This window comes from Pelodiscus sinensis, chromosome 2, assembly GCF_049634645.1.
Source record: "Pelodiscus sinensis isolate JC-2024 chromosome 2, ASM4963464v1, whole genome shotgun sequence".
Lineage (NCBI taxonomy): Eukaryota > Metazoa > Chordata > Testudines > Trionychidae > Pelodiscus > Pelodiscus sinensis.
Window position 1 is genome coordinate 36919959 of NC_134712.1, and position 17657 is coordinate 36937615.

Below are 17657 nucleotides of genomic sequence, written 5' to 3' on the forward strand. Positions count from 1 at the left end.
TTCTGTTAACTGCATTCACGGTGTGGGTCCCCTCCATTCCTTTTCTACTAGGAAACCATTGATGGACATCCAAAGTAGAGGGGTGGAAAGAAGGGAAGTGGAGCACCCACGGGGGGACACATCTTGAGGAATCATCATTACTGCACAAGGTGACGTCTCCTTCGAGTAGTGTCCCTGTGGGTGCTCCACTCAGGTGGCTAAAGAGCAGTATCCACAATCTGCAGAGACAGCCTTAGGAATCATATCCAAAAAATGGCTATGACAGCGACACCCATAGAGGTAGGTGGAATCAGTCCCTGCTGCAATGAGTAGTGTTGTGCAAAGTTATGATGGGAGGACCAGGTAGCCACCCTGTAGATATCAACAAAGGACACAATGTGTAGAAAAGCAGATGTTGCCATTGCTCATTGGAATGGGCAATGACCCTCTGTGGTAAAGCTTAGAGCAGGTATTTATGCAGCTTGATATCCACTTTGATATTTACTGAGCAGAGATGACTGTTCCCTTAGAGGGACGGGAGGCAGAAATAAAAAGTTTATTTGATATTGTGAATTGTCTTGTCCTGTCTAGGTAGAAGGCTACCGCTTAACACACATCATGAGTATGTAATATTGATTCCCTAAGGGTATGTCTACACTACCCCCCTAGTTCAAATTAGGGGGGTTAATGTAGTCATACGGAGTTGCGAATGAAGCCCGGGATTTGAATTTCCCGGGCTTCATTTACATAAAGCCAGCTGGCGCCATTTTTAAATGCCGGCTAGTTCGGACTGCGTGCCACGCGGCACGAACTAGCTAGTTCGGATTCGGCTTCCTAATCCGAACTAGCTAGTTCGTGCCGCGTGTAGCCGAACTGGGGGGTAGCGTAGACATATCCTAAGAGAGTTATGAGGTTTTAGATAGAAAGTAGGTAAGTAAATTGGCTCACTGAAATGAGAAGACTAACTTTGGTAAAAATTGTGGGTGTGGCCAGAATGTAATTTTATCTTTGGAAATGTTTGTGTAAGGTTGGTCTGCAATCTCCCACACTCCCTAGCCAATGTGATCATGACTAGAAATAATACCGTAATAGCCATATGCTGGAAAGAAGAAGTCACTAGAGGTGCGAAGGGTCCCCTGGTGGTAATCTATCAGGACAAGTCTTGCATAGGCCAGAAATAGAGCATTTCATGAGGGGGTGAGCAAGGATGAAAACGTCATCCACTAGGGTCACGGAAGACCACGATGGCAGATCGGTGAACTTTTATGGAGCTGATGGAAAGCCTCACCTCACTAAGGTCCATGAGATACTGAAAAACGATAGGTATGGAGGTGGTAGTAGGTTGTAACTAACGTTGGAGACATCACTGCTGAAATCATTGCCTTTTGTTCTGGTGGGTATATCTTGTGGAGGGATGACAGCGACTCAAAAGAACCTGCTCACTCTCTCAGAACAGGTAAGTTCTTCATCTTCAAACCATAAAGGACCCAATAGGTGAGCTTGAGTGCTTGGGAGTTGGGGTGGAAAAGCCGTCCATGGTGCTGGATCAAGAGGTTGGGAATAAGTGGGAAAGGTATTGGTTTGCACATCGAGAGGTACTGTAGGTAAAGGATCCATGCTTGTCTGGGCTAGAATGGGGCAATCAGAATAACCGTTGCGCCATCTGTGCATATCTTACGGATTACCCTGGGGACCAAAGGAATTGGTGGGAAAGCATACAAAAGTGGAGCTATCCATTGTAGGTTAAAAGCATCTCCCGGAGAATTCTTGCCCTGACCCAACCTGGAGCAGAATTACAGGCATTTGTGGTTGGTTCTGGTCACAAAGAGATTGATGGGAATCCCCAACTGTTAAAATATGCGGTGGAGGATCATGGGGTTGAGCTCACATTCATGCTCCTCTGAAAAGTGTCTGCTCAGGGCATCTGTCAATGTTCTGATGGTGTAATAGGTACATTGGTATCAGCGTTATGTTGTTTGTTATGCACCAATTCCAAAACCTGACCCCCTCGGCACATAACGAGTGTGATTGAGCACCTCCCTGACAGTTAATGTAAAATATACATGGTGTGTTGTCGGTGAGAACAATGATAGTTTTTCCCTGGATTATCAGGAGGAAATGGAGGAAGGCGTTGCAAAGAGCTCTGAGCTCCAGTATGTTGATGTGCAGACATATTTCGTGATGTGAATACCTGCCCTGGGCTCTACAGTGACCGCAGTGGGCACCCCATCCCACTATGGATATGTCAGTGGTTATTACACAAGATGCGTCAGGCCAATGGAAGAATACCCCCTCGAGGAGATTGTATGGGCATGTCCATCATAGAAGGGAGGTAAGTAGTAGCAGCAGAAGCATTACTTGCTTGCCTAGACCAGGGGTCTCCAAACTACGGTCCGCGGGCCGGATGCGGCCCGCAAGGCCCTCTCATCCGGCCCGTGGAGACCTTTTTGTCTACGGAAAAAAAATTACGGAAATTTACATGTATCTTGCCAAGATCAGCCGCCGCTTACGTGGACGTTATGTTTTTACCGAATTAAAAGAGAGGCACGCAGTAGTGCGTTATGTTTTCCAACCGATCATTACATTGCAAAACCTTATTCGCTGCTTACTTTTTCTACTTCCGTTCACAGTCAATGAGATGATATAACGCCATCTAGTGGTGGAGTTTTTAAATGGTTTGCTGCTGGTTCAAGACTTGATTATTTTGATCACAGTTTGCCAGTTGCGGTTGATTGTTGCGATGAGGAGGTGTTGGTGTCAATTAGCGTCTGATTTCGAAACATGTTGCACTCTTATTTTATTTAGTGATAATTTCCTTCGCGTAATTACTTATCAGTGTGTTTAAAGTATTGGGAATGTCGTTAGTTTAGTAAGAATTTTTCGAATATTCTGAAGAGGAAACATTAAAAACAACAATCTCTCTACCATAAGTGGATATATTTGCACACTATATTCAGGTAAGTTTAACTTAAGAAATCATAAGAATTTTTAAAAATTGTTTCGGGTCATTTGCAGCTATTATTGCGACGAAATTAGTTCGCATAATCAGGTTTTTTGAGCGATATTGTGTGCAAGATACTTTCAGTTTCATTATTTATTCATGTTGAATTCACTTTATTTTAGTGCCCAGCGATGGCCGAGAAGAGGAAAAGAAAAATAGACGATGAGTGTCGGCAATTTCAAGAAGAATGGAGTTTGAAATACTTCTTCATCAAATCCGGCGAGAAAGCATTGTGTGTGATTTGCAACGAAACCGTGGCTGTGATGAAAGAATACAACCTGCGCCGTCATCATCAAAGCAAACATCAGGAGAAATATGTACAGTTGGAGGGTAAAGTCCGTGCCGAAAAATTTTCTAAATTACAAAATCAACTCACATCTCAGAGGACATTGTTCAGTAAATCCTCAAATGAAAATGAATCCTTAACTAAAGCCAGTTATAAAGTTGCCTACCTACGTCCTGGCTAAAAGTGGCAAACCCTTTACAGATGGTGAAGTAGTGAAGGAATGTTTGTTGGAAGTGGCTGAGGAACTTTGCCCAGAAAAGTCAAAACAATTTGAAAATTTAGCTTTGGGTGCGAATACCATTGCCCGCCGTGTTGCAGACATGGGTGAAAACATTGTGACTCAAATAGCAAAAAATGCAAGCAAGTTTCGCCATTTTTCAATTGCAATGGATGAATCGCTGGACAGCTGCTCCACCTCTCAACTGCTTGTGTACATTAGAGGTGTGGATGAAGACATGAACATAACACAAGAGCTGGCTTCCCTACATAGCATGTATGGCACTGTTACCGGAGAGGATATATTCAATGAGTTGAAAAAAACATTTGCTGATTATAACTTGGACTGGACTAACCTCAGTTGCCTGACTGTTGATGGAGGAAAGAACATGAGTGGCATAAAGAAAGGCTTGGTTGGACAAGTGAAGCAGATGTGTAATGAGAAAAACATTATACAACCAATGTTCCTGCACTGTATTATTCACCAGCAAGCTTTGTGTGCTAAATATGTGGACATTAGCAGTGTACTGAATCCTGTGGTGAAGATGGTGAATTTAATAAGGTCACATGGGCTCAACCATAGAAAGTTCAGAGACATGTTGAAAGATACAGACACAGAATCGCAAGATTTACCATATTACACAGCAGTAAGATGGCTAGGTTGTGAGAAAGTTCTGAGCAGAGTATTTAAGTTAAGAAAGGAAATAGGTGACTTCCTGGAAAGTAAAGGCAAGCCACAGCCATTACTGTCTAATGAAGAGTGGGTATGGAAATTGGCTTTTGCTGCAGACATAACTAGTCATTTCAATTTTCTGAACCTAAAACTACAAGGAGAGCAAAATCTAGTTTCTGATTTATACACCCACCTAAAGGCCTTCAGATCCAAACTTGTCTTGTTTTTGGAACAAGTACAGGCCAACAACTTGACGCACTTTCAGCAGTGCAAGGTCTTCATGGCTGAAGCAACAGCTGAGTTCCCCATGTCATTTGCATGCGAGATCATCAAAGACCTCCAGCTGCAGTTTCTGACTTGGATTCAAAGGCAGAAGAAGTGAGATTGTTTCAAAACCCATTTGAAGCAGATGTGGCCAGTTGCCCAGATGAACTGCAGCTGGAAGTCATTGAGTTGCAAGCAAATGACCTCCTTAGGGACAAGTTCAAAATAGGACTGGTGGGTTTTTACCAGTTTTTGCCCAAGGAAGACTTTCCTAATGTCAAAACTTTTGCATCAAGGTACCTTTCAATCTTTGGAACAACATACCTGTGTGAACAAACATTTTCAAGAATGAAATACGTGAAGAACAATTTGAGAACAAACTTGTCCGATGATAATCTCAGGTCACTGTTGATGTTAGGGACAACAAATCTAAAGCCAGAAATGTCTGCTATTTTGGCATCCAGGAAACAATTTCACCATTCACACTAATACAGGTGTTCATGTGTAGTGTATCAATGTGTTATTAAATAATAAATGAAAAAAATAATATTAAATAAATAATTAAAAACAACATCCATGTTTTGATTGTTTTTTATTTGGACCTCAAGTGCGTAGTCGGCCCCCGAACTGCTGTTTGATAGTTAATGCGGCCCTCGGGCTGAAAAGTTTGGAGACCCCTGGCCTAGACCATTCTGATTGGGGATGAAAACCGTTGCTAGCGATCCTTGTAAGCAATGCATGTTGAGTCTTACACTGTGTACCACATATGTGGTGGCCGCCATGTGCCCTAGAATTTGAAGGGAAGTCCGAAAGCTGGTGAAGGGGGTGTGTAACGCTATGTTGATGAGGTCACATAGTGTGTGAAATTACTGAACAGAAAGAGTGGCCCGGGCTCTAACAGCATCCAGCTATGTGCCGATGAATTCTATCATCTGGGTAGGTTCAAGAGTAGATTTTTGTACGTTTATTAAGAGGTCTAGGGACGAAAAGACCTGTTGAGTAACGCTGATTAGAGTTAACATCTGCTGTTGAGGGTACCTTTGATTAAACAGTTGTATGAATGGAGGAATATAATGTACTCCTGACATCTGAGAAACGCATTTACCACCTCTAGAATCTTGGAAAACTTAGGGTGCGGTTGAAGGCCAAAGAGTAGGACACAGTACTGATAATAACTACCTATGATGAATCTGACAAACCTTCTACAGGAAGGGTGGATGGACGTGTGGAAGAAGGCATCTTGAAGGTGCAGGATAATTGTCGGCACCACCATCAGAGATCATGCTGGTGAGGCCCTGACTTACGAGATTAGTTGGCTCTTTTCCTTGGACTCAAGGGTTCCACCAATGCCAATTTCTTCAGATGTGGTGATTGGAGAGACTTCTCCCAGAGCAAGTCCTCCAGTCTTCACCTCTCTATTTCTTCTAGCTCTTACGATCATGCTTTGGCAGTGTTGGCATTTCTGAGCCACAAGACCTTCACCGAGACATTTTATGCAGGCGATGTGCCTGTCCAAATTGGACATAGGGTCCCTGCGTGAGTCGCACTTCTTAAAATTGGGGGGGAGGGGCCCAGAATTTTGAAGAACTTGGGGTCAAATAAGTTGGAGAAAAAATGGGGGCTTTTTGTGTTTTGTTTTTTTTACTGTTGGTTTAAGGGGACACTACGACTGACTAAAAGTAACTAAAGAACTCGGTTAATCAACACAAATTTTATATTTTTTTTTCAAGAAAAATCACACTGCTCAGAGACTCCGTCTTCTACTGAGGATGGCAGAAAAGGAGTTGAGGGGACTCGAAGAGTGCGCACAGCTAATGGACAGAACAGCACGCGACAGTGACGGCAACTGTGCATGTGCAGCACAGGAAGGCACTACACTAGGCTAAAAATCTCCGATCGCCGATGCAAGAACACACCGACACCTGAGTGGAGCACCAACAGGGACACTACTTAAAAGAAGCTGGCTTTTCAAGCTCTCTCCAGAGGGAGGGTTAAAAAAGTTTAAGGGTAGCTTACAGGAAGGAATTCCCATATGTAAGATCCTAAAAGATTTTTACATGTGGGTGATGGAAGTGATACCAATCCAAGGCTGGGGAATCTATGACCGTGGGGAATTTTAACATAAGCCTTTAGTGGAAAGTATATTCTAACGACTCTTGCAGACCTCTGCCTTCTGCATTAAAAGTGCCAGAGAGGAGAACAGCCTTGACACACATGAGGCTTATAGGGGTAGTGTGCTGGGAGAGAAGCTGAGCCCTGATTAGGGGGTGGGGCTTAATTGATTAGGGGTCCTATAAACGTAGCTTTCTAGTCAGGCCACGGCATAGATAGCTGCAGCGGCACAGGAGCAGCAAACACAGCTGTAAACAGGAGAGTTTCAGTGGGAGTTTGGATATTGGAACTTGTTTGGAGTTTGTTTTTGCTGTGGAGAGGGTGTTTTGGTCTATTTTTGTGTTCACTGAAATAATAGGATTTTGGTGAGAAAGTAGATAAAACTCAGAGGCAGTAGTGGCCCTGGCCAAGTAGTAGAGAACACAAGGAGGATGATTGGATGTGGTAGCTGCGGTATGTACATGATTCCGGAGGGGGTACCTGAAAGGACTTTTGTTTGCAAGAAGTGCCGCCTGATAGAGCTGATGGAAGAAAAGATCCGAGGACTGGAGATGCAGGTGGAAATTCTGGTCGAGTTTAGAAGGGGATTTGAGCACATGATGGAGCAAAGGCATGACGTGGCTGAAGGGGAAAGCTTAAATATGCAGATGGAAGGGCCTCAGAGGGGGGATGGCTGGGCGAAGAAAATGGACAGTGGAAGCATGTGACTCAGGGAACCAAGCAGAGGAAAAGATGGGTCAGTGAAGGAAACAGAGCTCAAGAACAGGTATGTGGAGCTGGAGAATGAAGAAGGGGTACAGCAGGTAGATAATGAAGATAGAAGGGTAAGGAAGAAGAGAAGAGTGGCTAGTCCCATAGATAAAGGGGAAGAGTTAATGGAGACATCACCAATAATGAGCATTAGGAGGATACAGGATGGGTTAAAGAGGATTACAAGGGAAAATAGGAATAGCAAGGACTTGCAGCCAGAGGAACCAAGAGATAGACCACTAGGAAAAGGCACGTCTATGTGATTGGGGACACCTTATTGAGAAGAATAGTTAGGCCAGTAACCAGAGCTGATCCAGAGAATAGAAGGGTGTGCTGTCTGCCAGGTGCTAAGATATGGGATGTGGAACTGAGGTTGAAGAGGATTATTAAGGGAGCAGGAAGGAATCCATTGATCATCCTTCATGTAGGAACAAATGATACGGCTAGATTCTCGATGGAACGAATTAAGTGAGACCATGCTAGGCTGGGGAGGATGCTCAAGGAAATTGAGGCTCAGGTGATCTTTAGTGGGATTCTGCCTGTTCCTAGAGAAGGGAAACTAAGATGTGACAGGATTATGATGATCAATAGATGGCTTAGGCAGTGGTGCTATAAGAAGGGCTTTGGGATGTATGGTCACTGGGAGGCATTTATGGACAGAGGACTGTTCTCTCGGGATGGACTTCACCTAAGTAGGGAGGGAAATAGACTTCTAGGATGGAGGCTGGCTCAACTGATTAAGAGAGCTTTAAACTAGGAATTTGGGGGAGATAGTTGGGAGATGTCCAGGTAATCTCTACGCCGGATTTTAACACTGAGAGGGAAGAAAATGAAGTAAGAAAGGATATAGCTGGGGGTAGGAGAATGTACATGAGGAAGGGTGGGGTGGATACTAGTCTAATAGGTCATATTGAAGGAACAATGTCCGGGCCAAATTGGGTAAAGAATGTGAGTGAGGCCAAACAGCAAAAATTAAGATGTTTGTACACCAATGCGAGGAGCCTAGGTAACAAAAAGGAGGAACTAGAGCTATTGGTCCAGGAAGTGAAACCAGATATTATAGGAATAACAGAAACATGGTGGAATACTAAGCATGACTGGAGTACAGGTATTGAAGGGTATGTGCTGTTTAGGAAAGACAGAAATAAGGGTAAAGGTGGTGGAGTCGCATTGTATATCAAAGATGAGGTAGATTGTAAAGAAATAAAAAGTGATGGAATGGAGAAGACAGAGTCTGTTTGGGCAAAAATCACATTGGGGAAGAAAACTATCAGATCCTCCCCTGGGATAGTGCTTGGGGTGTGTTATAGACCACTAGGATCCAATTTGGATATGGATAGAGACCTCTTTAATGTTTTTAATGAAGTAAATAGTCATGGAAACTGCGTAATCATGGGAGATTTCAACTTTCCAGATATAGACTGGAGAACAAGTACTAGTAATAATAATAGGGCTCAGATTTTCATAGATGTGATAGCTGATGAATTCTTTCATCAAGTAGTTGCTGAACCAGCAAGGGGGGGTGCTATTTTAGATTTGGTTTTGGTGAGTAGCGAGGACCTCATAGATGAAATGGTTGTAGGGGACAACCTTGGCTCGAGTGATCATGAGCTAATTCAGTTCAAATTAAATGGAAGGATAAACAAAAATAAATCTGAGACTAGGGTTTTTTTATTTCAAAAGAGCTAACTTTAATAGCCAAGAAAAGGGAAAAATTTATAGGCAGGTGTCTTGGACCAAGCTGGATGAGCAAGCATCTCAGAGAGGTGATTAAGAAAAAGCAGAAAGCATACAAGGAGTGGAAAATGGGAGGGATTAGTAAAGAAAGCTACCTTATTGAGGTTAGAGCATGTAGGGACAAAGTGAGAAAGGCTAAAAGTCAGGCAGAGTTGGACCTTGCAAAGGGAATGAAAACCAATAGTAAAAGGTTTTATAGTCATATAAATAGGAAAAAAACAAAAAAAGAAGAAGTAGGACCACTAATTACTAAAGAAGGAGTGGAGGTTAAAGATAATCTCGGAATGGCCCAATATCTAAACAAATACTTTGCTTCAGTCTTTAATGAGGCTAATGAAGAGCTTAGGGTAACATAACAAATGGGACTAAGGATGTGGAGGTAGATATTACCATATCCGAGGTAAAAGCCAAACTTGAACAGCTTAATGGGAGTAAATCGGGGGGCCCAGATAATCTTCATCCAAGAATATTAAAGGAACTGGCACATGAACTTGCAAGTCCATTAGCAATATTTTGTAATAAATCTCTAAACTCAGGGGTTGTACCATTTGACTAGAGAATTGCTAATATAGTTCCTATTTTTAAGAAAGGGAAAAAAAGCAACCTGGGTAACTATAGGCCTGTTAGTTTGACATCTGTAGTATGCAAGATCTTGGAAAAAATTTTGAAGGAGAAAGTAGTTAGAGACATTGAGGCTAATGGCAATTAGGACAAATTACAACATGGTTTTACAAAAGGTAGATCATGCCAAACCAACCTGATCTCCTTTTTTGAGAAAGTAACAGATTTTTTAGATAAAGGAAATGCAGTGGATCTAATCTACCTTGACTTTAGTAAGGCATTTGATACAGTGCCACATGAGGAATTATTCTTTAAATTGGAAAAGATAGGGATTAATATGAAAGTTGAGAGGTGGATAAGCAACTGGTTAAAGGGGAGACTACAGCGGGTTATATTGAAAGGTGAACTGTCGGGTTGGAGGAAGGTTACTAGCGGAGTTCCTCAGGGATCAGTTTTGCGGCCAATTTTATTTAATCTTTTTATCGCTGACCTTGGCACCAAAAGTGGAAGTGTCCTGATAAAATCTGCGGATGACACAAAGTTGGGAGCTATTGCCAATTCAGAAAAAGATCGGGATATCATACAGGAAGATCTGGATGATCTTGTAAATTGGAGTGATAGCAATAGGATGAAATTTAATAGTGAGAAGTGTAAGGTTATGCATTTAGGGAGTGATAATAAGAATTTTAGTTATAAGCTGGGGACACATCAGTTGGAAGTAACGGAAGAGGAGAAAGACCTCGGAGTCCTGGTTGATTATAGGATGACTATGAGCCGCCATTGTGACATGGCCGTGAAAAAGGCTAATACGGTCTTGGGATGTATTAGGCGAGGTATTTCCAGTAGAGATAAGGAGGTGTTAGTGCCATTATACAAGGCATTGGTGAGACCCCATTTGGAATACTGTGTGCAGTTCTGGTCTCCCATGTTTAAGAAGGATGAATTCAAACTGGAACAGGTACAAAGAAGGGCCACTAGGATGATCCGAGGAATGGAAAATCTGTCTTATGAAAGGAGACTTAAGGAGCTTGGCTTGTTTACCTTAACCAAAAGAAGGCTGAGGGGGGACATGATTGCACTCTTTAAATATATTAGAGGGATAAATACCAGGGAGGGAGAGGAATTATTTAAGCTTAATACCAATGTGAACACAAGAACAAATGGATATAAGCTGGCTAGTAGGAAGTTTAGACATGAGATTAGATGAAGGTTTCTAACCATTAGAGGAGTGAAGTTCTGGAACAGCCTTCCAAGGGAAGTAGTGGGGGCAAAAGATCTATCTGGTTTCAAGATTAAACTAGATGGTTTTATGAAGGGGATGGTTTGATGAGATAACATGATCTTGGTAACTAATTGACCATTCATTATCAGTGGGAAATAGGTCAATGGAAGGATGATAGGAGTTACTATAGAGAACTTTCTGTGTGTGTGGCTGGTGAGTCTTGCCCACATGCTCAGGGTTTAGCTGACTGCCATATTTGGGGTCGGGAAGGAATTTTCCTCCAGGGTAGATTGGCAGAGACCCTGGAGGTTTTTCGCCTTCCTCTGTAGCATTGGGTACGGATCACAGCTGAAAGATCTCTGCATCTTGGGGTCTTCAAAGTATTTGAAGGCTTCAATATCTGAGATATAGGTGAGAGGATTATTCTAGGAGGGTTGGGTGAGATTCTGTGGCGTGCACTGTGCAGGGGGTCAGACTAGATGATCATAATGGTCCCTTCTGACTTTAGAGTCTATGAGTCTACAAGAAATCATTAATATCCGGATGTTCTAGGGCCAGGCTTTAAAATTGCTGACTATTTAGTTAAAAGGTGCTAATATCTTTCTAAAAAAAAAACCACACACACAAAATCAATTTACAAAAAAAAAACAAAATTTAACACAGGATTAAGTGATCCTGCTGTGCCCAAGTACTGTTATGAATATATATTTGTTGGGATATGTAAAATGAATATGAGTCTGGAATGGTGGTAAGGATTTCAGCCACAGCAGGCATTACCCTTGGACATGCTCCTTCCCTTTGTTTTTGTAGCCTAGGAAACCAGGTAAGTATGAAGTTGCTCTATTTTGTTATGTCTCTTGCTTATCCTCATTGACTCTGCATAACATATCTTCAGGGTCAAATTTCTTATAATCTCTGTAACCTGTTAGTTTGTAGTATAGGAATGTGTTGATTTAATCAGAAATTCTGTAAATAGTAATTAGCAGTGCTTTTTTTGTTGTTGTTGTTAAAAAAAGGTGCTGATACTCCAGGGGAAAAGTTGTTGAGCTCTGACTGGAGGTGCCGGTACTGTGTACCAGACAGTACCATCACAAAAAAAGCACTGGGTAATTAGGGGCAAGTGTAATTGTATTCATCATTTGCTTATTAATATTTATTTTATGGGAGTTAACATTACTAAATAAGGCTTTAGGGAAAGTAGTGATAGACATATGAATTAACATTCTAAAATAGATAAAAAGGGTGTAATTGGCACCAGGTTGTTGCCACCCAGACATTATGTTGAATGTCCCAGGTAAATGTGCGTAGGCAATGAAGCAGTTCTTTTTACCCCCTATTTACCACCAGTGCTCAATAGGTATCTTAGTATATAAAATAGCTCCTGGGTCTCATAGGAATAATTTCTAGAATACTTCAGTAAAAATTAATAATCAGGAGAGATGTTGATTGCCTGCTTTGCGCATATGCTACTAGATGTTCATGTGTGCAAAACAATTGTATACGCAGTATGCTGCATGAATACACTTTTAGATAAACCCTTATAAATAGCAAATGCCTGTAAAGTGTGTTGATATATTAAAATCAATAGTGCAATGTAAGTGCAATACACCATTTACAGCAGATACAGATTGAACCTCTCAAGTCCGGCACTCTCTGGTCCTGCAACATCCATGGTCCGGCATGATTTCAGTTAGCTGAATGTCCACTATCATGGATGTAGCCAAGTTTCCTGCAGTCTCATCAAGTTTGTTTACAATCACCACTCCTGGCTCGCAATGTTCTGTGCTGTTAGCTCTAATTTACCCTTAAATGTCTTCTAAGAACCCAGTAAGCAGTGAAAGTGTTGATACTGCTGCTAGACAATATTGACCTAACATGATTCAGCAAATTCTCTACCTTCAATAGAAAAAAGCTCTCTTCATACACTACAACAGTCACGTAAAACATGCGGCCTGATCGAATTTTTTTGTGGACCACGACTACATCTTTATACATTATCTAAGTGCAGCCTGCCCAGTTACATTGTTTATAACAGGAGTGGCCAACCTGCAGCTCTTCAGCAGCATGCGGCTCTTTGATTAAGGAAATACAGCTCCTGCTGGTTCTGAGCCACACACCAGGACTGCTCAAGGCCAGCCACTCTGTGGACACGTCCCAGCACTTGCCCATGGCCAGCCACTCAGTGCATACGCCCCAGCGCCTGGAGGGAGAAGCATGTGGCGGCGGCAGCTCCAGGACCCAGGCATTAGGTTAGAGCTGGGGGGAAAGGAGGGAGGAGCAGGAGGGAGGCTTAGAGTGTCTGGCTCTTGGAGAGGGGAAGGGAATTGGGTTAGAGCAGGGAGGCTGGGAGTGCCTGGCTCTGCGGGAGGGGGAGGGCATTAAATTAGAGCAGGGGGGGCTAAAGCACCTTAAACTCAAAGTCTTCATGGATTCAAATAACAATTTTACACATCAAATTATTGTATTATATTCAAACAAGACCTGAAAAGATATTATAGCATATACCTAAAACATGATCTATATTAACAAATAGATATGACTCTCCGATAAAAGTACTTTTTCTTTGGTGGCCCTGAAAGCTATCAGTTTTCGTTTGTGTGGCCCTCAGTAGGCTTTGAGTTTAACATGCCTGCATTACAACATGAACTGAATGAAGAGACTTTAACAGTGAAAAGGTAATTCAACTTCTGTGTCCATTCAACTGTTGATTTCTGTACTCTATCAGTAAAATTATGTCATTTAGTGCCAAAAGTGTGTTTGTGATATTGGACACTTGTTTGTTAAGAACTGGACTTGAACAACTAATTTTTTACACCTCTATCACTGAATAATCATTACAAGGTACTAAGTTTTCCTTAATGCCTAGCAGTGTCTGGGACAAACTATCTGGATTGAGCATAATTTTTCTCTCTTAAAACTATTAATAAACATAGCATACATAATGTATGCAGTCTATTAATAAACCAAGACACAAAAATTCCACTATAGTTAATATACTATGTTAGTGTTCATGTTCTTTGATTTTTCTTATGAATGTCAAATTATAGACTTAAAAACTGAAAAGTATGGATTACACATATGGATTAAAAAAAGAGGATACTTCAGTACCTACTTTGATAACAGACGGCATCTTGGAATTAAGGTTATCATAAGTAAAATGCAGACGAGTTCTGAAGGAGCACTTGTAAAGAAGAGGGTCCTGGTAAAATTCAATTTTACCACTGGCATTTCTCTTATCAAGACATACCGTACAGTCAGAAAAATTAATCACCTTCCTTAGTACTAGATCAGTTGCTTTAAAAAGAAAAAAAATATTAAGACAGTTTAAAACCAAGTATAAAACACGAATCATTAATATTCATAGTATGCTAATCTACATTGACAGAAAGAGAAGAGGCTGCCACTATAGTCAGAGTGTTCTCTTATTTAAGATACCAAAAATATTCCTGGCTCACATGGCTAAAATAAATAGATTTAGCAAGAAGAATAATTTTGTAAATAAGCATTTGGTAATATATTTTTCTTTATAGCTTACTAAAATGTTTTGTATTTAAACACACAGTTAAAGTGTGTGTATTATACTTTTTTAATGTTTGTGAATCTTATCTTCAACGTATTTAATATAAAACATTTCTTCAAAGATAATAATCCCATCCATACTTGAAAATATTATTCCAATTTAGCAAAGGTCTCAAATCCCAGAAAATAAATGATTACCCAGAAGTAGTGGAGGGAGTGGGGGCTGCTATTAAGGAAAAGATAGAAAACTAATATATTTAAACATTACAACTCCAATAATGCACTCAAAAGGTACATTCTCCATTTTAGTTAGTTTAAAAAATAAATGAAGCTAATGGTTAAAAATTGGGCAATAGAGAATTTAGAAAGTGAATATCCAAAATACTCTCTCAATTTTCAGATACTTGATTATAAATCTGCAAGGATAGAAAAAAAAATTTGCATTATCATAAACCAAAAAGTAATTAAATTTCTTTATAGTTACAATTTTGCTAGAAGTAACAGTTTCAGAAAATCCCCAAAACAGAAAATCATCCCACAAAAAGAGCAGTTTCTTTCTAAAAAGATCTTGTACGGCCTTGACTAAGGGGGGAAAAAAATTGAAATGTTTCCATTAAAGAAGAATATTTTGCAGCCTAACACAAAATAGAGAGTACCCCTCTCTGTCTTTCCTTGGCCCTTTAATCCATTGTTTTACACCCCCAGCCAAGTGGATTATGCATTGAAACCTTTCTTCTTAGAATAACTGGTCCGACTAATCAGCCATGACATATGGCTCTCCCTCCAGATCCTTCTCTGCAATCTAACAACAGCTGAGAAAAGCAGCTAGCCTTTACCTGTTTTTCCATTTTGTAGTCAGTTTAACTTTTAATAAAGTATATACTTCAAAAGATGGTACTTTGGGTGAATTTGGTGATTATAAAAACAAGAACAATACAGGCTAGGAGTCATACACAGTGCAAATTTCCCAACTCACTTTACACCTCATAGCTGGCCTTAGAAAACTACTAGCTACTGTAGTCTATGTACAAGGATAAAACAAGTCCATTCATTTTTCTTCTCCTGCGAGTGTTTGATAGGTTTGATAACCAGACAAAATGCACATTTTTGTCAGGCAAGTTTTTATCCTGCATTTTCTGAAGCACAATAAAATAAAATATTTTATGATAATTTGGCTTCAGATAAAATTTATAATAATTATAATATTATAACATTATAAAATATATCTAGAGAAAACTGTCCAGTGATTAGCACAATATGCAAAGACGCATGTTCAAGTTTCTCCTCCGCTACATATTTCCTATGTTACTCTGTCAAGTCTCTCTTCAGCCTCAGTTCATCTGTAAAATGAGGGCAATGAGACTTCCTGACCTCACAAGGGAATTGTAAAGATAAATAAAAACTGTAATATACTTAGATAAGAACGGTTTACCTGTAACTGTTGTTGTTTGAGATGTGTTGCTCATGTTCATTCGAATAAGGTGTGCACGCCGCGTGCACAGTTTCTCCTGGAGCGTTTTCCCAAGCGGTATCCGTAGCGCTGGCAGGTCGCCCCCCGGAGAGGCGCCGCTATAGCGGAGCGTAAGTAACCCTGCTGGAACTCCCCCACCTCAGTTCCTTCTTGCCGGATGCTCTGACAAAGGGGGAATCGAATGAACATGAGCAACACATCTCGAAGAACAACAGTTACAGGTAAGTAACCGTTCTCCTCCTCTTCTTCGAGTGGTTGCTCATGTCCATTCGAATAAGGTGACTCCCAAGCTGGACCCTCAAGGAGGAGGGGTCGTAGCTCACGGATAAACATTCATAGACAAGCATTGAAACAAACCAGCAGACAACTTTATTCGGCTAACGTGCAACAGGCAAACAACAGATAAACCAATGCGTGACAGATACAGTTACAGCACAGACCTGAGGACTGCAGTACCCAGTTCAGCATCCCCTCTACCCTGTTGTGCCAGCGCACAATGCTACGTAAATGTGTGGACAGAGGACCATGTGGCTGCCCGGCAGATTTCAAGCATCAGAACCTGTGCCCCAAATGCCACCGAGAACGCGTGTGCCCTGGTGGAATGTGCCATAACACGCGGCGGCTCCCTGCGAGCTAAGCTGTAACGCTCCCTAATACACTAGGCGACCCAGTTGGACAATCTCTGGGTAGTAATAGGGAGCCCCTTCATCCTGTCAGCAAACGCAATAAACAATTGTGGAGATTTGTGAAAAGGCTTTGTCCAGTCAACGTAAAAAGCTAATGCACATTTAGCATCCAGAGTGTGCAGTACTTGCTTCTCAGGGGAGCGGTGAGGCTTCGGGAAGAACACAGGGAGGTATATCTCCTGGGACATGTGGAAGGGCAACACCACCTTGAGGAGGAAGGCCGGGTGAGAGCGGAGCCTGACATTATTGGCTGAGAACACTAGGTATGGCGGGTCAATCGTCAGAGCCCACAGCTCCGAGACCCTGTGCGCTGAGGTAATGGCTAAAATGAAGGCCATCTTGAGGGATAGATGCTTTAAAGAGCAGGTGGCTAGCGGCTCAAAAGGGGGTGACATCAGCCCCGAAAGCACTAGGTTGAGGTCCTATTGAGGAACTGGGGGCCTGACTGAGGGAAACAGTTTGTCCAGACCCTTCAAAAACCTCTTGATCACTGGGCCCGTAAACAGGGATGCGCCGGCGGAGCCCACATGGAAGGCAGAGAGGGAGGCTAAGTGCACTTTGAGTGAGGGGGTAGAAAGACCATTAGACCATAGTTCAAACAGTCTAGTCTGGCCGGAACAGAGGCCATGGACGAGTCCAGCCCCTGTAGGGCCGCCCAGCACATGAAGTGCTTCCACTTAGCCACATAGGACCTCCTGGTGGATGGCTTCCTACTGCCCAGGAGGACCATTTGCACCCCCAGAGAACATTCCCTTTCTGGCTGTGTTAGCCATGGATAAGCCAGGTTGTCAGGTGAAGAGACCTGAGATTCGGGTGAACCAGCTTCCCGCCATCCCAGGGTTGGGTCAGGAGCTCTGGATCCACTGGAAGACCCATGGGCTCCACACATGCCATTTCCACCAGAACGAGGAACCAAAACTGTCTGGGCCAACTCGAGGCTATGAGAAGGACCTGAACATTTTGACCCTGGACAGAACCCTGGGGTTCAGAGGGAACGGGGGAAATACATAGAGGAGACCCCACGGCCAGAACGCAGTCATGGCATCCCCCCTGGAGTGGGTGCCCAGCCCCAGGAACGAGAAGTAGCAAGGACACTTTCTATTCTTTGCTGTGGCAAAGAGGTCCACTAGGGGATAACCTCACTTGTGGAAAATCTGAGTCAGGACCTCGTCTTTCAGAG

At 42.1% G+C, this 17657-nt stretch overlaps 1 protein-coding gene across 10 annotated transcripts in view; it reads right to left on the bottom strand.

Annotated features, from left to right (window-relative positions):
* VPS13B (vacuolar protein sorting 13 homolog B) overlaps window positions 1-17657 on the bottom strand; it is a 999042-nt gene that overhangs the window by 861590 nt on the left and 119795 nt on the right. For all 10 annotated transcript variants that reach the window (XR_012901295.1, XR_012901296.1, XR_012901297.1 and 7 more), the window contains exon 6: window positions 13914-14095. Coding sequence is in view for 7 of the 10 variants with exons in the window: in XM_075920304.1 (XP_075776419.1) it covers window positions 13914-14095 (182 nt within the window). In the remaining 3 variants the exon portion in view is untranslated. The remainder of the gene's footprint in view (window positions 1-13913; window positions 14096-17657) is intronic.